The sequence below is a fragment of the Boleophthalmus pectinirostris genome, unplaced genomic scaffold (assembly GCF_026225935.1).
Source record: "Boleophthalmus pectinirostris isolate CB_2022bp ecotype Guang Dong unplaced genomic scaffold, ASM2622593v1 HiC_scaffold_15, whole genome shotgun sequence".
Lineage (NCBI taxonomy): Eukaryota > Metazoa > Chordata > Actinopteri > Gobiiformes > Gobiidae > Boleophthalmus > Boleophthalmus pectinirostris.
The window spans coordinates 21,887,253-21,908,826 of NW_026571070.1; the positions used below are offsets into that span (position 1 = coordinate 21,887,253).

Genomic DNA, 21,574 nt, shown 5'->3' on the forward strand with positions numbered 1-21,574 from the left:
TGACACCTGAATATATGGATATGTACTGTGCATGTAGCCTGAGGAACATTCCTCAGTTTTTATTTTGTGTTATGTCTAGAAAATCACATGCAAAGCATAAAGTCACACTAACTCCTGAGTCCTGACAATTACTGTAAAGAGCAGTAAAGAAGTTCAGATCGCAGCTATTTGTCCAGTAAGGTTTTACAGTTGACCGTACTGTAGCGCGTTGGGGTAGAGTCAGTTTCTGTGGAGGCATGTGCTGTGCTGTTTACATTCTCTGGAGTTTTCCATCGACTGAAGTTTCAGTTTAGGGTCAAAGTTTATGACAGGAAGTGCTCCACTTCTGTGACTCTTCACCCTATGACCCTCTGCGCATCTTAGTGTCTGACTGGACTGCAGCCAAACTACCATAGTTTACTTTTGTCAGTCTACAATGTGCTTCAGAGATGTAAGAACAGGACGGGCATCCAAAATTTTTTCACAGAAGGCCACTTATAGAAACATTTGAGGTGAAAGCCACAGACTGGTGGTCAGTACAGATGATGACAGATGCATTTAACACAGTTTGACTGTGGCGCCACACCTTTAATAAGGCTTGAAACATTCATTTTAGACCCCTGTCACAATGAAATGTAGTGTTACTGAGGTTATAGTGGTAGAAATACTTTATAATACATTTGCTGTAAAAAATTACTGTCTGTCACTTGGGCCAGTTTAGCAGAAGGTCTGAGGGCCAATAAAAATAGGTCTGGCCCCTAATGCATAGTTTGGACACCCCTTCTATAAGCTAACATACTGTGTGTTTTATTTTACAGTATTTAAAGAACACTCACGCCACCTGCTGACTTAAAAAATAACTACAATATGTATATACAGAAAGTGCACATATATAGACATAATTGACATAAGCAGTCGAGCTTTCATGACAGCTGGACTCACATTCACTTAGCTTCTTGAGCCTAAAAAAGCCTATACTAATAGGTGTGGTACAAAAAAAAAAAAAGACAATTAAAAATATTATAATTTTATTGATGGGTTCAAAATGATGAACTTAAGTATACATCACCTGAAATCCAAAATAAAATATTAAAAACTTGCTACAAATGTATCTTAAATATTTGATTTTAATGCATACCAAATTTATCCAGTCAATGAAAGAAGACACTCTGGTGAAGACCGTGGGTTTGCGCAGCTGGTTGCACATGCCGGCAGGACCATAACTGACCACACCATGGACCCTCCAGGCCCCGTCAGTGTAACAGTTCAGGGGACCGCCAGAGTCACCCTGGGACACAGAAGCAGGATGGTAAAATGCCAGTTACACAACAATGAACTACTATTAATCACACCATAATAACAGCTTGCTTTTGGATATGTGATCAGAAAATGTGATAAAACAGTAGTTTGTTTTCATAATTTCAGATGGAGGGCAGAGGCATAATTCTGAGGGAGATTTTTGAAAGAAATATCAAGACAAAACAACCACACATGATGACAATTACACTTATTGTTTGAAATTGGCTCTACAAACTAAGCTGCCATAACTAAGTCCTTTCATTTGACAATAAATTGAAATTTGGGGTTGAATGTCATCACTTTCTGACACTGTTAAAGTAATTTCACCTCAGTTCCTTTGTGCTAAGAGATTGACGTGGTGCCAGTTGTTGTTGCATGTGACTAAGTCCAGTAATTACAGTGATATTAACCATAAACCAAGTCAACAAATCTGCCACCTAAAAGTTAAACAGCGATTTCTACCATAGAATTCTGATTTGTCCTCATGCCCAGTTTTAAACTGAAGGCATTCACGAAAGTTGAACACAACCTATTAACATGCTGTAACATTTGTTATGCATTGCACATTTAACATTAAAACAAACACCTGGCATCCTGAAATGAGCCCATCTCCTCCAGCACAGACCATGGTCTCCAGAACCAGACTGCCCCACCAGTCAGGCTGAGAGCACACCGAGTGCTCCACCACGAGGATGGGCGCCTCCTGCAAGATGTCCGGAATACTGCCTGCAACTGCAAACAAGAAAGTACTTCATTATTTAAATCTCTAATACACTTCCATATTGTTTTTATTTATCAGTTTATAAACTCACAGTCTGTAAGACCCCAGCCAGTGATAAAGCACTCAAAGCCATTAGGCAGTGTGTCTCCTGAATAAGGCAGATTGGCAATCCCAATATAACCATTGTCATATGGGGAATCAGCCAGTCTCAAAACAGCAATATCATTGCTAAAGTGAAACAAACAAACAAAAACATTCTAATTTCAAGGATTATAAGATAGTTCTGTAAGACTGTAAAAGGTACACTAAGTAACTTTTCTGTTGGAGGTCTGTAATTTACTTGTCCAATGGAGAGGCTGTTTTTTTGTGAAAGATTACAGAGGATGAGATAAAATTGATCTGTTTGTCTTCTACTCATATAGGCTACAGTTTTATTGATTTGAAAAAAAAAAAGCACTGTAATGTGTCTCTATGGAAATAGAAATGTTTGATGCCACACAGCTGAAGTGAGGCTCAGGCAAAGCAACATTTCCAGAGTGACACAACAATGGTGACAGACTCTTCACCAGAAAAAGTTACACAGTGAACCTTTATACTAATATGTGCTTTAACGTTACCCAAGGGCAAGGTCTCCATTCCAATGAGGATGCACAAAAATACTGTGCACACGGAGGAACTGCTCAGTGCCCTCAAAGCGGTCCAAGTTATACTCACCCACCACCGCTCTGTACTGCTGAGGATTTGAGCTAGAAAGAACACAGTACACAAAGTCCCTAAAGTGTATCTCTTTAAATGCAACTTTTTAATTTTTCAGAGCCAACCTGAGGATACAGTGAGCCGCGGTTAGAACATGAAACGTGTCCACAAGACTACCACCACAGATGTGAAAGTATGAGCCATCATTGTTAGAATCTAGCTGCAGAGACACCTGGAGAACCAGAAAGATTAAAACATATTCAAACTTATAAAAGCGCCTGTTTAGTTTAGACCATACCTGCCACTTCCAGACATGTGGTTTAGCATTACTGCCCCCTATCACCCTGTTATTGTGCACTCTAAAGTCAAAGGGAGTCTCTGCCCTGACGAGCCCTACAAAAAAAGCAAAAGAATATAGTGTAAAAAGAAATCAAATAAATGAAGAGTCATTAAAGCAAGCTTACCAAAGCAAAATATGAAAGCCACACACCAAATCATTGTGAAGATTGGATAAACCTGTGTTGAACTAGGCCTATATATACCAGCTAAGATTGATGCAAGTGTTCTGCCAATATAAGCAATGGATGAAAGCCAAACACAAAATAAGAAGACATGACATCATGAGCTACAGATCTATTGGTCTAATACCAATGACACCTGAGTAGAAATGTAGATTTTCCTTTTTTTTTTTAAAAAATATATAATTTTAGTCATTTTGAGGGAATGAGTACCCAGCATCAATTTTCTAACCATCATTAATCACAATTTACTAATGTTTTAAAATCAATGGAACATAACAGACCTACATGTTTTTTTTCTGTTATCACTCCTGGGAAAAACACAGATGTTCCTACTTTGTTTCCAAAGTCAGCAAAGCCACATGTGGGCACAAAATTCCTTCCCAAAACTCAAATCAAACGCCTATAAATAATCTCTATCCATGCGTAATAATAATATTACAACAACACTGTGTTGTTAATGGTTTCTTTACATGATACCTCATAATGATCGATGTTATCTTGCTTGACATAGGCCTACATGTGGTCGAATCGAGTTCGATGTTTCTGGTATCCTTATTTATTACTCAGGTCTTACCGCCTGCATTTGACAGCTAGTCTTTCTGCTACGGGCGCTGCTAGTAGCCATAAATCGCATACCACTAGTGATGCGTGCTGCCAACTACCTCGGCCACGTCTTGCTGGTATTGTTATAACAGTGTAAGACAATGGGGCTGTCACAAAGCTCGTTTTTGCTGGACTCGGGGGCAAACAGCGGCTACCACGTCCATGGGGTAAGTTTGAAGGAGGTCAAGATAATGTCCGCACCCGGATCACGCGTAACGTCCTTTGGTAACGTGGATGTGCGTGTTTACAGCATAATAATTATGTTGTTGTAATACACCTGCGACGTCTTACTTGATATACCTACTGATATGTGGCCAAAAGCTCTAATAAGGGATTGTTGTAGAAAATAAATGTTGAATTATGTGAAACTCATGGTCTCTATTATAATCGGCATGTGATGAGGTGGCATTAAGGTACGTTCCCTGTTAGAGGCGCTTTACTGGGAATTATTATCATTTACTGTTGGTAAATAAAGTAATGTAATTTTAGCTGTTTGAATGAACACAATCTGAGCAGAGCAGAGCAGGATTCCAATTCGAGGATCCGGGTTTCTTGCATGCGTAATGACGAGTTGCGACACAGGGGGGCGACACTGTTCATTTTTCGTGTCCACCGTAATCCAATCAAACCTGTATGGTGGATCTTGTTTTTCCAGGTTCAACAGGATTCTCCTGCGCTGAAGGCGGGTCTGGAGCCTTTCTTTGACTTCATTCTCTCTATTGGCAACACCAGACTAGTGAGTGTGAGACTAGAATCAAGAGCTGTCTGTCAAACCTTTTATCATATATTATAACATCTGATATAAACCCAACATCTGATAAAAAGTTTTGAAATTAGTAAACAAAACTCTGGGAGCATCGTGTATGCTAATATAAAGTTCATAATTTATTTATTTATTTTTTATTTTTTTAGAATAAAGAAAGTGATTTACTGAAAGACCTACTAAAAGCCAATGTGGAGAAAGCTGTCAAACTTGAAGTGTACAACTCCAAAACCCAGAGGGTGAGAGAGCTGGAGGTGACGCCCAGTAACATGTGGGGAGGCCAGGGTCTGCTGGGCGCTAGTGTCCGCTTCTGCAGCTTCGAGGGGGCCAACGAGAACGTATGGCATGTCCTGGTAAGACTCACGATTACACACACCATAATGATGTATAATCAACTCACTAAAACAAATGATGCCATTACAAAGAGGTAGCTCTTTTGGCCATACTGACTACAGGTGGGCAGATTGTCAAAACACAAATAATACTGTGAGTGTTGTTTTGAAGCTACATAAATCTAAATTTCATTTTCAAAAAACTGCTGCAAATACAGTAAAGCCTATTAAATGTGAAAAATATGTTACAAACTATCAAATAATCATGGTATGAAGGGATATTTCTAGAAATTTGTGGATACATTTAAAAGTAATTTGATTCTGATCTAATATTCTTAAAGACATGTTTTTGCACATTTGTGTTGGACTGACATAACATTATGTGACTATTTTTATCTGGATATTTACCACCCACACCATGTTCTGGCCCATCAGTATGCATAAATTAAGTAATCTTGGGCAAAATGTTGTAACTTGTTAAAAACACATTAACCATACATTTGCAGGATGTAGAAGAAAATTCACCTGCTGCCTTGGCTGGCCTTATTGCCTTTGATGACTATATTGTGGGAGCTGACCAGGTGTTGCAGGAGGTAAGCTTCTGCAACTAAACTTGTTTATTAAAATGTGACAATTTAAGTAGAAGTTTGCATTAAGGATAGCAATTTCTCTTATAGTCTGAGGATTTCTACTCTTTAATTGAAGCCAATGAAGGAAAACCTCTAAAACTGCTTGTGTATAACATACAAACTGAGCAATGCAGAGAAGTGGTGGTGACTCCAAATGGTGCATGGGGAGGAGAGGGAAGGTAAGGATTTTATTTAATTACAATATTCATTCTACCATCGTATTTATATTTATCTTATCACATTGTGCTTTTATTTAGCTTAGGTTGTGGCATTGGCTACGGCTATTTGCACCGGATCCCAACTCACCCAATTCAACCAAAGTCAGAAGATGAACACATAATGCAGAAGAATGTCACAGAGGATGTAGAGCCTGTTTCTCACAACCAATCAGAGGTACCTACAGTAAGAAATATCTGATCTTTTAATGTAAAAATATCTGCCGATTTGATGGATAAGAAAAATACATATCTGTGTTGCAGGTGCCTTCTAATATCAGCGAAATCGACCTGAGTCAGATTAAAGAAGCTGTGCAAGACCTCAATCTACCTCTTACAATGGATCAAAACACAACTTCTGGTAAGACACGTATTGTGGCTATTACTTAAAAAAGACTGAATAGAAAACATGGATGGCCCTATTTTGTTTTTGCTCAGCTGGCATACCAATATGAGAAAGAGATGCTGCAAGTAACAAGTTTTGCAGTGATGTTACAAAAGAATAGCAAACTTTTCAAATGTTTTGTCAATAATAGACACGACCAACCTGCCTGAAGTGACAACCCCAGATGTATCAGAGATGGCATCCACCGGTCACATGGGGAACAGCTCAATGTTTGCAAATTATGGAGATGCAGATTCCTGTGATCAGTTAAGCCTTGGTAAGAGCAAATACAGTATATGATCAACTGCCAACATGTTAGTGAATGCCTTCGCTCATAATAGCTGCAATAAGCACTACCTACCTACCTATAAAACCAACAATATATTTATATTTTTGAAATTACTGTTTAAGATAACTGGGTTTTGTGGCACGGTGAGTTGTTAGTTATGACCTTCACGCATTTTTAAATTCTATTTTTAATCTTACTAATTGCACTAAATCTGTAATCTGTAATATGAACATGGGCTACTTCTTTCTTAGCTCCCTTCAGTTGTCCAAAAACATAAATTTAAGTTGTTGAATCCAAGTATTACATGTATTGACCCCTATTAGAATAAGCCTATAATTTATTTAGGAGGTAGAGGAAGTGTCTGGGGTGAGGGAAGGCTGGAAGTCATTGCTTAGACTGTTCCCCCCATGACCCTAGATTAGTGGGAGAAAATGGATTGATGGATTTTAACTCTTTCTCTTGCTTATATCATAGAAAACTTCTCATCTGATCCAAGACCTTCATCTCCAGAGAAGGACGAGCAGCCAGACCTCCAGGGAACAGAGGAACCCTTAAATGTGGGTGACAGCATTGCACCGAGCACAGAAGGTCCGGATGAGCTGGGTATACCCACTCCCACTAAAGAGGCACTGTGTCTCCCTGAGGTGCAATCTGAGCCATCCACGCCAGATCAAACTGAACAAGACTTGAACACTGTAGATTCAGACAATTAACAAAACTACTATAAATAATATAGCACACTAAATAAGCTTTTAATTGGTATCTTTTTCTTTTACACGTTTTTATTATATGCAAGTGTCACTGCTTCATGCTAGGACCTCTATAAAGCCATTATGTCAAGGGATGTTACGTATCATGCAAGATTAATGTCGTTTTAAAATGTTCTTACCTGTGATTTTAGTTTGAATCTAAGTTTGCACTAAAAAGCCTAAAATATATGCTGCTAGCTTGAGGCTCATGAAGAATGTCGAGAAGGTTAAAACACTGACGTATTTTTAAAAGTTATGTTCATATTTGTATTATGATGCAAAATTTATGGCAGGAGGGATTTATTGTTTAAAAATACGGTGCACCATGTTAAAAGCGTAATGGTTGAAAGTTCATGTTAATAATTTAAGTTTGTTTGTTTGTTGATTTGTAATGCTGATTTTCATTTATTTGTTTTAAAGTTGTTTAGTCAAACTAAATAATACTTCTCAGGATAGTAGAATAAATAATTTGCTTTCTCTTCCTCAAATCTGCGTTTCTTGAGTGGCAGATCATATCATAGTTAGGCTCTAGATGACGTTTGACAGTGCATTCTCCTATTTAGACAGCAGATGGCAGCAAATCCCTCAACAAAACAACAAACAAGACTCCCCAAGGCACTCATTCCCAAATGTGTTCAAAATTAGCTCATTACATCATTCTTATTAATGAAACAACAAACCGCAGTATTTACACTTTTGTCTCACTTCAGACATTATAACATGTCTGAAGTGTTAAATTTTCACTTACATTGTTGCTAAAGTCGTCAATAATTATGACTTTTAATAAATATTCATCAAAACCACAATCATCACAAGTAAATGCTAAATTTCATAATGAAATTGTATATGACAAATAGTTATCCTAGTTTTGAGTAGGCCATGTAGCACACCATCAATAGGCCTATCAAGAAGTCTATATGGAATGAAGCGGAAAGTGACGTCAGAATATTTGAAACTGTCTCTCTCCTAAATCTGAAAAAAGAGCCAAAAATGTAGAGAAACCCCAGCCAGCAGAGGGGAATATGCCTCAATTATTTAGCAAGGCACTCCTCCTCAGAGTCAGCAGTAGCCGAGGGGGGATGGGCACCGGGGAAAGGCGGCAGAGTCTGAGCTGAGGCGGGGTAGGAAACGTGAGAGGCGGAGGGGCTTGACTTGATCCAGCCGAGAGTGAGTGGTGCTCTACGGAGCTTTGTGTTGACACACCTGACTGATGAGGATCCTGCGAGGATGAAGATTTAGAAGTCTCTGTGCGCTCTGCGTTAATATAAGACTCTGCGCGTTAGACTGAAGTGTTTGTCTAGTAGGCTATATCTTGTTATGGGGAATTAGCATTTATCACACGGGTAAATCTGATTTTGAGATCAGTTTTAGAGTGAGACAGCGGTGGCGTGCACTGGTGGCATAGGCGGTGTCTGCCAGAAGCTGCAGGATCCAATCCAAAAGTGCAAAAGGCACACCTCGGGCACATGATTTTTTCGTGTTTTCCGGACACAGTTTGAAAGGAGTGTGACGCAGCTGAACCCACTTGTCAACTCAGCTTTAGCTCAAGTCTCCAGAGAGTGAGAAAGAGAGGGAGATTAAGGGAGAGTGAAAATAAGTAAGCGAGAAGAAGAGAGCGGGAGAGAGAGACAGACAGAAGGAGGCTCGTCTCTGAGTTAGAGAGTTATAGAGAGAGGGAGAGAAAAAGGGGAAAAAAAGAGAAGGAGGCTCGTCTCTGATGGAGGCCAGGCAGGCACCAAAGCAGCGTGCGCGGGAGAGACACACAGAGAGAGGCGGAGAGGAGGGAATTATCATAATGATTAAAAAGGTGTGTTTGTTTTATCAGCAACAATTCCACACAATTAAAAGAAAGATGCGATAATAACATAATTAAGATGGACATATAATCGTGCACAGTCTATTGAATTACTAATATCTTAGAATTAGGGTTCATTAGGCCTATAAAATGTAGCTCTCTTAACTAAATTGGCTATGTACAGGATTGGCCTAATGTGTGGGCCTATCTCTTAAGTTGTATGTGGCCAAAATGAAGAAATAAGCAAACTTTGTAACTGTTTTGAGACTCACACTGCCTAGCATTCACTGCATAGGACTATAGCATTCAATAAGTCTAGTGTATGAGATTGATTAGTAGTAGGCCTATACATAAAAATACATTACATTTAGTATACATGTACAAGAGATATTTCCTTGTGTGGGCTGAACTCAAAACACTGAGCACTGCTAATATGGTGAGCAGGAAAAATCAGCAGGTGCCACTGGACGCCCCACTGTCACTGATCAAACCCTCCAGAAAACACTGCTCAAGAAGCTTCCACTCAGCAGCCTCTGTAATATGTGGCAACAAAGAGCCATTTCGTGTAGAGAGACTGAGTCATCCAAGTTTGTTTGTTTCATCTTAAACACTTTAGCTGAGTCTTGTTTCACTTTGGTCCATTTTTTTTCAGAGGTTACCACTGCAGGCAAGTCACCGCTGAAACCAGTCAGTGTTTTACCTAAGGGCACAACAACATGAAAAGTCTGATCATCACAGACATTGACAAATTTCCTGCTAAACTATTTCCAAGAAGAAAAGGTGAAACAACATTTAATTGTAACCAAATTAGTATTTTAGAGCATGTTGTGAAATAATGGCCACTTTTTGTGCATGATCCCCAAACAAGCTTTTAGCATGTTAATCCACCCACTTTGCATTCATTTGCCAGCACTAATCCCATACGCATTAACAGACTTCTATTTCCTCTTGTGTTTTTGTCACCCTCCCACCCCAATCACAGATCTCTTGGTGTGATGCGTCCTATATTAGGAAGTGCGATGGCTCGGAGCTGTGTTTGCCTGCCGGGCGTCAAGCCGCTTTCTCCGCGGTGATCCCAACGCAAGCAGAGAATAATCTGGGTAAGTGCCCGTGTGCTGGACCAAAGATGTACACAGCATAATTACATTCATAACAGCAGCACCGCAAGGGGCCTAAACTCATTACGAAGTTGTTTTCGACCCATGTGGTGGTCTCCTGCTGTTATATTGTTTGAGATGGAGGGATATCACTTTTAATCAATTTGTTAGAATGTAGCTCAAAGCACATGAGCACAACCTCCAAAGTAAAACATGACTTTGACAACAAGCACAAAAGTGAAAAATATTTATTATAGTCAATATTTGAACTGTAGTTTGAGTTTGTAATAGGGCTAGTTAAATCATTGTTGTATGAATTAATAGGCTAGAAAGTAAGAGTAAAATAATTAGGAGCAGAAGTAGTTATTAATAAAAGTTGAGTATAGTATCAAGAGTATTAGCTCTAGTGTAGATATAGCAGCAATAATGTTAACTTTACTGTCAGTTAGTGCTGTCAAGATACTAAAATTTCAGATTCGTTTCGATACTAAGACTCCATACTCAATACCAATTCTGATACCACAATGATAAAATGCACTCTTTATTTACTTTCTCATTTTACAATGTGGATTGATATTTGTGTAATCTGTTGTCCAGGTAGGTTCCATATTGGTTCATGGGTCTTGCACTTGTTCTGATACAACTCACCATCATTCTAAATCTATTCAGGAAAAGTTCATTTCTGCCCTTCTGAATGTGACATTTTAGTACCAATACTTAGTTTCAATACTAGTTTTGGTATGAATTAATATCTGATTTTCGATACTATTGACAACCCTACTATCAATATGGGTGTACTTTTTATTATACATTTATTTTGTGGTTTGAGGCAAATAAATGGTTTGGATGAAGTCTGCTTTGATTAAATAACTAGATTAGGTAATTTTTAGATCTCTATCTTTCCTTATAATTACAAGTCAGTGTTGATTAAACGGTATAATTATAATATATAAAAACATAATTTTTCTCTTTTAATTAAATGCTAAAAGTAGAATTTCAATTTGCCTGTGCTGCAAATTCCACTTTGCTCCTTTCAGTTACCGCTAATGTGAAGTATGTAGTCACAATTACTAATCTAATTCTTGTGGAAAGCTTGGTGGTGCTCCTAGCTGCCCCTTCTCCTCTGCTCCATTTGTACTCATTTCCGCGTGACAAAAGAGGACAGAGACAGAGAGGATGGGACACAGCAGCCAATCAGGAGGTGAGCTGAGGGCGTCCTGCTTTATTTCCTGTAGCACTAATTGTCATTGGTCCAGGCAGAGGAGCTGGCCGCACTGATCGCTGTCAGAATGGCCCCACTACGTCAAGTCTACCATCTGCTCCTGAGACTCCCACACATGCACCAGAATAGGAACCAAAATGAATCCAAGCCTCATTAGATTTGTGTTTGTAGGTTAGCTTCTCATAATCTATATTACATTTATTCCCAAGGAAAGTAATTAATGCAGTGGAGAGACTTATTTGTAAACAGATTCTTAATTATGATCAGGCTGTCTCCATTAATCTATTTAGTGGTCTGTCTTTGTCCCTTTTTACCTGTGCTAAGGAGCATATGAAAGGAAGTTATCTAATAATTAGGTTGCTTTGCTAGTTCTTTGATTACTTTGTCCAAAAATGGGATCAAAGGATCAATTAGGTATGGGAACAAATGTTTTCGCACAACAAGGACCCTATACATTATGATTTAGAAATGTATTAACACAATATTGGCATCTTGTATTTGCAAATGCATAAGATATAACAAAGTCAGAACAATAATAATCACTTCACTTTGATTGGTTAAATCCACGTGTCACTCACTCAGAGCGTGATGGAAGTTGGCCAACAAGAGCAGTGGGTGGGGATAGGTGTCTGTGTTTGAGCATAGTTGTATTGTTGTATTAAACAGAGAGGAACTGAGTCACCACATGACAGTATAAACAAATCTGTCCTCTACATGTGGGACCCATCTTCAGATTTTGAGCTTGTATTTTATCAGTGCTCCCTGAGCTGGTGGATTTTGGTTTTAGTAAATGTTTTTTGGGGGAAAGTGATGCCCTTATGAAACCCACCCAGACACGAGAAGATGGATGCAAACTCCACTCCACACACTTTTTGTGAGGCGAGTGCCATAGCCAAGATTTATATGTGTGACTTCGAGGAAACCCTTTTGGTTGGATGAAAGCATCCCTCACAGAAATGTTTTTGGCATTTTCTGTAAATGTGAGTGGATGTGAGAAGCACAGTCAGCAGAGTCCCTGCTGTTCTCCTCAGTATGTGACATATTTGCAGTGACATCTCCAGTACCACGAAGCCCTGGTTCTGAGCCTATGGGGCTCTGTCTCCTGCAGTTTACTTCATGTACCACTTACCCATGGTCCACAGGGTATGTACACAGTGCTTTGGTCCTCCCACTCAGTCAACTTTAATAAACACGCACATCACTGCATTACACATCATTACAGTGGCCACGAAGGAGGGCACATTTCTAGGATTGGGCGATAAAATGGAATATGCCTAAGCTTTTGAGAGTCCTCTGCTGGATAAGTTACATCTTGCAGCATTATATGTGAAATATTATGTTTTCATGTCATTTATATAGGATGATTTTTGAAACCACTTACATATTTTGAGGGCAATCTTGCTCTAATTTGTATATTATGTAGTTTAATCTGGATGCCCTTTCTGATACAACCAAATGTTTTTCAATGCTTAGAACTTTCACAGAGACATTGAATTAGACTGTATAGCCTCCTAGGCATCCGCATACAGTCTATAAATCCCTATTTAGACAGATTTTTTTATGGCAGAAACTATAGCAAGAATAACCCTTTTTGTTCTGTGCCTGGGAAAAAAATGCTAGAAAATGAGTGAATCGATAAAACTATGAGTCACTTGATTTATGGCACACTTCCACAAACAGCCTGGCCACTTATTTCCAATTGTGGCCCCTTCAATCAGCCCGAATGGTGCTCCATATGGCCGTGACAGTGTGCGTGTCACTCTGCTCATGTCTTAGTCTGGGAAGAGCTGAACTAGCTTGCAGCCACAGAGGTGCACTAGGTGCCAAAGATGAACCGTCAGCAATTCCTCTGTTTTTATATTTTTGAAACATGGAGGCGGCATTTCACGGCGCAGGGGAGAAGGATTAGACTCGGTGGTGGCTCAGGCGTGTAATAAATGTAGATGCAGCAGCAACTATCAGAGGTGTGCAGATGGATGAGGAGGAGAGGAGAGAGAGTGAACTCCAGTTGGGGTTGGGTGTTTTGAGTGTGATGTAAATTATAATACCTTAGTGTTTTTATATATATATTAGGTGTGGAGAAGTATAATTAAACTGTGTGATTAATTTGTGTCTTGGGGTCTTTAAAAGTGTTTCCAAATCAGGTTTTCAGCAGAACTGGACTAAGGGAGTGTGACGTCACCCATAGTGTTTAGCTCCAGTCAAATGAAGTTCACGATGCAGTTATTTTTTAGAGCCAAGTCCATATTAGGAATAGGAATTTATTTACGGACAAAACAACTAAATAAAAACACCAGGATTATGTAAAATGAGTTAATGTGAACATTTTAAGACCAAATTGACAAAGCTCACAGCACAGCAGCAGTTACAGAAAGAGGGGTGACAATTTTCCAACGTAAAGTCAAATGGAAATGGAATCTGAAGTGCCCCCATGAACGCGACTAGGGAGTTACCCAGGTATGTTTTTCAAATGTAAAGAATTAATGAGTATTTAAATAGTATTTGAGTATACAAGTTTCTCTATAATGCTTTTAAGATATGCTTTGGCTGGAATGCTCCACAGTATGGAATTAACACTATCTGTCTACATGGATACACGCGAGGGACTCTTCCAGACCAAATCAGTAAGAGGTGAGACAACCCTACTCATAGTGAATGCATCTTTTTCAAGGTATTTTTACCAGCACTAAAACACTTTGAATTTAGATTTTAAAAAATTTCTTTGGAGGATAAGCCCCTTGAGATGTCTCGCCATCTCTTTTTCGAGGGGATCCTCATAAATATAACAACAAAAGACAGATACAGTAGTGCAGACAGTAGGATGCATAAATTCAAATAAGTATCAAAACAACAAAATCAGCACACGCACACACACACGCGCACACTCACTCACACACTCACACACACACACTCACTCACACACTCACACACACTCACACACTCACACACTCACACTCACATACACTCACTCACAATTGACTGTTTGACACATAATAAAACTAATTTGAGAAAAAAACACAAAAGCTAAAACAGAGTTCAAAGACAATCACAAAATACAACAAGATGAACAACAAAATTCAACAAAATGATCAAAAACAATTATGTGGGTTCTGTAAATATTGAACCAGAGCATTTTTAAATGAAGGGACAGAAGTTAATGTGCGAATCAAAGAGGGAAGATTGTTCCAGTCAGAAGGAGCTTTATATTTAAGTGAGTGCTTTCCTACTTTTACTTAAATAAATGCAAGCAAGATATATTTAATGCCATACTGTGAAACATTCCAATCAAACTAATAGCAGTCACCATGGAAATTAGCAGGTGACGGTCCCCCATCAGAAATGTTAGAGTGCACCTGAACAAGAAAATGTAATAACATTGTCAGTGTACTAAACAGATGGTTTATTTGCCAGGGGCTCTTGGAGTAGAATGGGGTTTGTGGTGGTCAGTTCTTATTGCCCAGAATACAGAATATATACAGTATCCCCAATCCCCCCTCAGCATCATGCATTAATAATGTAGTTTGACTTGCTTCTGCTGTTGCTGCTGCTGGTTAAATAAAACAGATTTGAGCCTCACAGCCTGTAAACATTACTCTTTGTTTGGATCTTTAGCCCCCAGTTCTAACTCTGTGAAATCATGTTCCCATCGCCGCAGAGGAGAGTCTAATGAATACAGAGTACTGCAAACCTTTGAACACCAAATGAAATAGGCCAGTTCAGGTGGTGCAGAACATAACTGTCTGTGTACTAAAGTAAAAATAAGCCTGTTATCAGTCTGGGCCAGGACACACTGTGCAACAACAGCTGAGCTATACCCAAATACCCCTCCTCCCCTTGAGATTCACTTTTTTGTAATTACTTTGAGAGAGCGAATGAGGATGTGTTTCCCTGCTGTGTGAAAGCCTTTGCTCCTCTCCTCTGTCCTAAATGGTCCTGCTCCTGTCAAAAGTCCACTAATAATTCAACCATCATCCCCATTATGAATGCCTTTTTAAACGGCGTAAAGTCTGGGAACATTTGTTATGCTATTAGCTTTCTGTTAGTCTATCCGTGAACGGCAATGAGTCTGCGCCATTATCTATCCGTCATAATCACTGCTGTTGTATGATCGGACATGGTTAGCTTTGGAAAACCACTCAGCCTGACAGGATTTTTGCCTCGAGCAGACACCTTAAAGTGCATATGACTCATTTCACTAAAACATAGTTAACTTAATTCATATTTTTGGGGGTTTTACTTTACTTTTGGTATTACTTCCTTGGACACAGGCAGTAGATGTGATATATAATACCATAACTGCAACCATAATTTAAACAAGGGCTCAAACTATATTACACAATAGTTATGATTAGAATAATAAAATACATTATGTTAAAGTATGATTCATGTGTGTTAAAATAATCTTTATACTTTATACTATAACAGCTTTGCGTCATTTTGGTACAATGAAAAAAGCTGTTACTTGCTTGCTTGGTGGAGGTGTCACTAACTCCACGGTTCTTGTTGTGATGATGTTAATGGTGACATCAGCTCCCACTGGGTACCAGTTTTCTGAGGCGGAAGTCAGCTGACCTGTTTCTTTTATTAATTCATTTGAGATGAATGTTGTGATTTAAAATGTCCAACATAATAACCCTCAGTTTTCACAATTTTAATAGCCAACAAAAGCACAATATGTTCCCGCTGATGACATGGTGATGATGGTATATATATTTAGTTTTAGTACTACTTCCTGTATTGTTTTCTTTTCTTCTCACCTTTTTTTCTCACAAACTGACACTTGACACACTGATGTAAAACTATGATGCATATTTACCACAGGTAGTATCCCATCATTGAAAAACATGAAAACCTGTCATACGCTCTTTAATGTGAAACAGCGTCTTTGTTTACCTAGTCAGAGGCAAACAGAGCTGGGCAGGTGGTGGCTGCTCCTGTCGGCACCTCTGATCGCCATTACAGAGATAAACGAGGATGAGAACGCCCAGGTTTAACGCAAGGGTCAGTCTCCCATCACTTATCAGGCCGTGAGTCATCGGCTGCTCCAGCTTTGTCAACACAGGCCCACGTCGGAGGTAGAAAAGAGCACAGGGAGTTATAGGCTCCCATCTGGATACCCAAGTGTGCGTAGGAGGCTGTCTGAAACACTGATGGCCAATTTCCACTGCGTCCGTTGCTCCTATCCCCTGATGATGTTGACAGTGTTCTGTGCTCTCCAGTGCAGCCAGTAGACAGATGTGTCAGAGGAATGACGCTTGATACATGGGTTGATTATTATATAGCCTGTACTGTTTTATCGGATATATTACTATAGAGGACATGTACAGTTTGTTCACTGAGCTGCAGAGACTGTACTAGCACTGATTCATGAATGTTGCAGATGCTGGGGTTTAGGTAGTAACCATTTAGATCGCAGGGAGTTTTTTTTAAGTTTAAATGAACTGGATTCAGCACTGAAAACAGCAACCCAAATGGGAGACTCATGTGAGACTCATTCTGATTGGATAATCATCCAGAGAATCAAAACACAAAATTATAACATGAACAACTTAACCATCATTTCCAATGCTTTTGTTATTAAGAATAAATCAGTATTAAAAATGTTATAACTGTGTTTGATTTGAACATACCTCTCACATACCTAGGGACACGGTTAGATTATGTGGAATAGAATTTAAATCTTACATGTGGGTACGTATGGTTAAGTTATGGTTAGTATACTGATGTTCAGACTATGCTGTCTTTATTCTATCAAGGAGTAAGGAACAGAAGGAGGAGATTTATGGATGTTGTGAGAGAAGACATTAGTTAGCAGGTTTGAGAAATTTTCTCCTGAGTATAGGAGAAGATGGAGGTAGACAAAATGAAGAATAACAAGCATATGACTCTAATCTAAACCCATCCAAAGACGCTATTTTGAAGAAATCACTTTTGTTTATCAATTTCATTACCAGTTACTGCTCATCTCTTGGCAAACCAGATCTACTTTAAGGCCTAAATCTTCTCTAAAAATGATTTACTATATGTAGCATTATACCTTTTTGTTTTTCCTTTTGCCAGTGCATACCAGTTCTTACAATATTATCATTTGACAGAAAACAAGGCCCTGTTATCTCTTTTATCTCTTTTTAGAAAACCCTTCTAGATATGAGCTGTGTCTCATCACTGCCTACTATCTTGTGGTTATGATCAGGGTGAAGAGGCTAATTAATCTCACTTTGACTCATCTGATTTAGACAATGCTGTATATTCAAACAAAGAGAACTTATGGGCTGTGTAAGAGCTGCTTAACCTTTTAAATTAATCCACTGGTAGTGATTTGCATGACGCCGACTGTTCCACAAAACAAAGTCCACTACAGAGTATGCAAATTGTTTTTTCTGCATTGTTCTTGTGTGTTCCTATAGCAACGGTAAAATTACCATTGAAGTAGATAATTATAGGGTAGCACAAGAGTATTTTTTTATAATCAAATTGACCATTTTCATTGTTTTGCTTTTGTTTCACCTGACATCAATTCAACATCGAGACCCGTGGTTCCTAAATGCTAACATGGGGTGAGTAAATGTAATGTTGTTCCTATATGGTTGCTAGCGTAAGCCTCTCTATTGTAAGAGGATGCAGTAGTTCATCTCATATAGGCGTGACTAGAGCATTGTGCCCTGCAGTTAGCCAGCTGCCAACTGCCTATCCTCCTCCTCCTCTGCCATCTCTGGATTGCTGTTTCCCAGCCGTGCGTTTCTGCCATGACATTTTCAGTGACACGCAATCCCCTAAGACAAGAATATGACAGTACTGTATATGTAAGATGAAGACTGACAGTTTTGCTGAGACACAGGTTCTAAAAGAGTAGTATTTGAGTTGATTATAAAGTATGCGGGTTGGGAAGAAGATGGCAATAATGCAGCTTATAACCAAAACACAAACATCCTGGTTGTAAAGAAATCCTGTTTTTAAGTATATACTGTAAAATGTGGTACATCGATGTTGAAAATACTCAAAATTCCAAAAGGAAAAGCACAATAAATTGATGCTCCAAATGGGTTCAAATTTGTATGCTTTAGTTCTTTCTCTCACTCAAGATCCCATAAGATAAATTTCTTTGGAACAGGAATAGCTGCTCATAACTTCACTCACATACATTGTACTTTCTTGCAATGAAATACTAATCTGTCAGACTGATGCCATGTATTAAATGTTCGCTATTAGCCAAAATTGCCTCTTGTGAGCGTTAAGCCATGTTATTATGCTGTTACCTCATCAGAAACATACCTGGAGTTGTGTTTTGTTTCATTTGAGTAACCTTTTATTATTAATCTGTCTACATCTCCGAAGCTCAAAATGTTGTGTTCCACCTTGCGATGTCATGAAGTGGTAGTTTTCAAGTTAACAGCTACATTTGACCTTTTCTTCAGCAAAGCTCAGCAATTCCAGAGCTGAAATTATACAAATGATTCTAGTGAAGGTGTATGGCGTTTAAAAACACAAGAGTGCTTTTCCTGTATTACCACATGCCATCACAAGGTGGAATAGAGTGTTTTGAGTTAGAGAGAAGAACCTAAAAGTGCTGGGTTTGTGTGTTAAACATGTGTGAATGAAATAAAACGCAACTCCAGGTATGTTTTTGATGAGGAAACAAGATTATAACAGAGATAAAAAAAAAAATCTTAATACGGGACCTTTAGGGTTGTTCAAATGTGCATGTGGAGCTATAGACAAAAAATAGAAATTGATTAACTGTAAATACATAATACAGTCCTTATATAGAACAACACCCCTGTTTATCTTGTGTAGAGACATCTTTGTGTTTCCTTATATATGTAATCAATACCATGTAATATAGTACAGCCTTAAATGTAACCACAGCAGCCAGAGCACCCGGTCCAGAGACTCTTTACCTCAAAGAACTACTCTGGTCAAAATCAATCCATTGATCGAGAGGGCTAAGCAGGATCCATTTGCTTGCGCAGTAATGGCCTCTGAGGCAAGGGGCTGCGGTCTTACTACAGTCTGTGTGGGGATGGTAGGGAGAGCTCTTGGGCAGATGAATGTTCAGAGTAAAGGCGTGTGTAGTTAAGCAGTGAGCTGGGTGCATAGACGAGCACTGTGGCACAAAAGAGGCCCTCCATTTTGAAGCTCATCATGTGAAAAGCCCATGTGTGACGACAATACTTCTGTCAGAGGCGGCAGTACAAGGCTTTCAAATCCACACCGTGAAATGGCTCAGAAAAGATCAAACCACTGACTTTTGTGCCTCGCAGTATGCTGCAGATGTATGGTTAAAATTCAAGACTTTTGTGAAAAAGAATGGTGTGTCTTATTAAAACTGAATTTGGTTGTTGCAATTAATCTTAAAAAATATTTATATATATTAACTTTTTTTTTTTTTTTTTAATTCAGGTTAAAGGTACAGTGCACCTTTGAATTCAGATTGTCAGCCTTTTAAGATGGTATATTAATGGAGAATTTTAGAATGGTAGTGTGCATTGTTAGCACATACTGGGGATACTAGGAGATAGTGGATATCCACGCAAGGATCAGGGCCCTCATTTATAAAGAAATGTACGATTTAGCTTTTCCTAAGCTAGTGCGCACTCCTATTGGCCACCAGACGCGTGCACCATGCAAACTCCAAATTTAGAAAACCCTCCATGCACTCTCCGCCAAGCAATCTGTGCTTTATAGGTCCCACCTGCAGCTAGAATCTGTGCACGTAAACCCACGTCACGCCCTCTCCACACCTCCACTTCACCAGAAAAGGAGCATGCAAAAAACATGAGCTAATAATCAGTGGGTTTGACCGAGACATGCGTGACAGAGGGAGGGGGAGATGCCCCACGCAGCACCACACGCTCACATCAAAAGCTTAAAATAAACACACACAAAAAATAACTGCAAAGACTGATCTCTTAATTTTAATTAGAAAATGTCAGACTAAATTATGTCATAGTATTTAGGCAGTGCATCTTTGCAAATATGGCCAAATTGTTTAACTGTTTCAGAGGTTTTCTATTTTCAAGTATGCCTATGATACTGTATGTGCATGAGGATTGGATCTATTTATGCACTCCTAAAATAAGGGGGTTGTGAGCATGTATGAGAGATTCAGATGCCCTCCCACAGACAGCCACTCTCACAGCCACAGACTGTGTTCTATAGAAGTCTATGATCAAGATGTGAACTGCGGGAGAACAAGCACTGCACCGGTAAAGTATACGCTCTTGCACGAGAGCATGTTCTTTCAAATATTCTAGAGAATAATTTGTGGAATAAATACATATTTATTCAAATCTTCAAACTATTGTGGTGACATTAAATTCAGTCCAACTTTCCCATGAAACCTGAAATCATGTTCACTTATGTCTTGACATAATATAGTTTAAAAGTCCATTATGCAACTTTTCAGGTGTTAAGAATCCAGAGGAACCGTTGGCCGATAAGCTCTGCTAATATTTTTGGGCTGATCTGCAGGGCCAAATTATGTAATTTTAATTGACAAAAAACTCACCTACAGTCCTTTTTTACAACAAGCCATTAAGATGGCTATTTAGTCACATTTTGAGCAGTTATCTTTTTGTATTAAAATGTTCAAATAAAGCTTTGTGTGTACTCTTTAGGCAGCAGGTTGGCTAGAATAAAACATTGGCCTGTGCTGGAGATTTAAGGCAGAGAGCTGATTTGCTAAAAAGTGCAAATATTTGTCAACCCTTATATAAAGCCAACATATATATCTATCTCTACTCCAAGGACATAGATAAGTTTAATGTCCTAATGCAAACGTTCCAGGCAAACAACTGCTCATGAAAACAAGATCTTCCACCAGAAACATGCCATAGTTCACCTTTAATTGCAATACATGCATCATTTTAAGTTTTAATTAAGCTATGGCTTTTATTTGAGATACTTTTTTGAACAGCTATTTATTTTTATTCATTGTCAGCTTCCCAACACAGGAACCTTCTTCGGCCAATGCATCTACACTAAGCTAATAACGCTCCGATTAGGCTAATGTTGGTTATGATGTCTGGAGTAGGTGCGCCACATTAATTATCTCCCTGATTGGATTTGTCTGCATGTTTTTATATGGTACTGTTATCCTCAGACTGCCTTCAGGTACTGTTATCTGCAGCCCATAGTCACAGAGCAAGGTAGACTTGTATCTCGGCTGTTGATTTAATAATAAAATGATTGTAATGGTAGTGGGCCAGTACACACACAGTCACACCACATAATCCCTATCTCTGTGAGCCAGTTTGAAATGAGGTCCACTAACATCAGA

The 21,574-nt window shown here is 38.9% G+C and overlaps 3 protein-coding genes across 5 annotated transcripts in view; 2 read left to right on the plus strand and 1 right to left on the minus strand.

Moving 5' to 3' along the window:
- Positions 1–1,013: 1,013 nt before the first annotated feature.
- Positions 1,014–3,253, minus strand: LOC110170022 (elastase-1-like). Its single transcript, XM_020935640.2, has 8 exons — positions 3,160–3,253; positions 2,994–3,088; positions 2,821–2,927; positions 2,617–2,745; positions 2,091–2,227; positions 1,865–2,010; positions 1,118–1,267; positions 1,014–1,048 (listed from the first exon to the last, which is right to left on the minus strand). Exons 1-8 carry the CDS (start codon positions 3,191–3,193, stop codon positions 1,034–1,036), a joined length of 813 nt encoding a protein of 270 aa, XP_020791299.1. The 5' UTR covers positions 3,194–3,253; the 3' UTR covers positions 1,014–1,033.
- A 545-nt stretch (positions 3,254–3,798) lies between these two features.
- On the plus strand, positions 3,799–7,669 carry LOC110170030 (Golgi reassembly-stacking protein 1-like). The gene is made up of 9 exons (XM_020935651.2): positions 3,799–3,986; positions 4,475–4,555; positions 4,732–4,935; positions 5,421–5,507; positions 5,592–5,722; positions 5,801–5,936; positions 6,023–6,119; positions 6,295–6,420; positions 6,907–7,669. Exons 1-9 carry the CDS (start codon positions 3,921–3,923, stop codon positions 7,143–7,145), a joined length of 1,167 nt encoding a protein of 388 aa, XP_020791310.1. The 5' UTR covers positions 3,799–3,920; the 3' UTR covers positions 7,146–7,669.
- A 632-nt stretch (positions 7,670–8,301) lies between these two features.
- The window catches only part of slc35g2b (solute carrier family 35 member G2b), a 38,849-nt gene continuing 25,576 nt past the window's right edge, over positions 8,302–21,574 (plus strand). For 2 of the 3 annotated variants that reach the window (XM_055150694.1, XM_055150692.1), the window contains exons 1-3: positions 8,399–8,988; positions 9,629–9,756; positions 9,959–10,076. The gene's annotated coding sequence lies outside the window, so the exon portion shown is untranslated. Of the gene's footprint in view, positions 8,349–8,398; positions 8,989–9,628; positions 9,757–9,958; positions 10,077–21,574 lie in introns of those variants that run through there. The other variant, XM_055150693.1, reaches the window with a different exon arrangement.

Excerpts from the sequence above, each read along its gene's own strand:
- LOC110170022 (XM_020935640.2), bottom strand. The coding sequence starts at position 3,193 with ATGATTTGGTGTGTGGCTTTCATATTTTGCTTTG. Across the intron at positions 2,928-2,993 it reads CACATGTCTGGAAGTGGCAG|GTGTCTCTGCAGCTAGATTC; the intron begins GTATGGTCTAAA and ends CTGGTTCTCCAG. Across the intron at positions 2,011-2,090 it reads TGGCTGGGGTCTTACAGACT|TTGCAGGCAGTATTCCGGAC; the intron begins GTGAGTTTATAA and ends TCTTGTTTGCAG.
- LOC110170030 (XM_020935651.2), top strand. The coding sequence starts at position 3,921 with ATGGGGCTGTCACAAAGCTCGTTTTTGCTGGACTCGGGGGCAAACAGC. Across the intron at positions 4,936-5,420 it reads AGAACGTATGGCATGTCCTG|GATGTAGAAGAAAATTCACC; the intron begins GTAAGACTCACG and ends ATACATTTGCAG. Across the intron at positions 6,421-6,906 it reads CTGTGATCAGTTAAGCCTTG|AAAACTTCTCATCTGATCCA; the intron begins GTAAGAGCAAAT and ends CTTATATCATAG.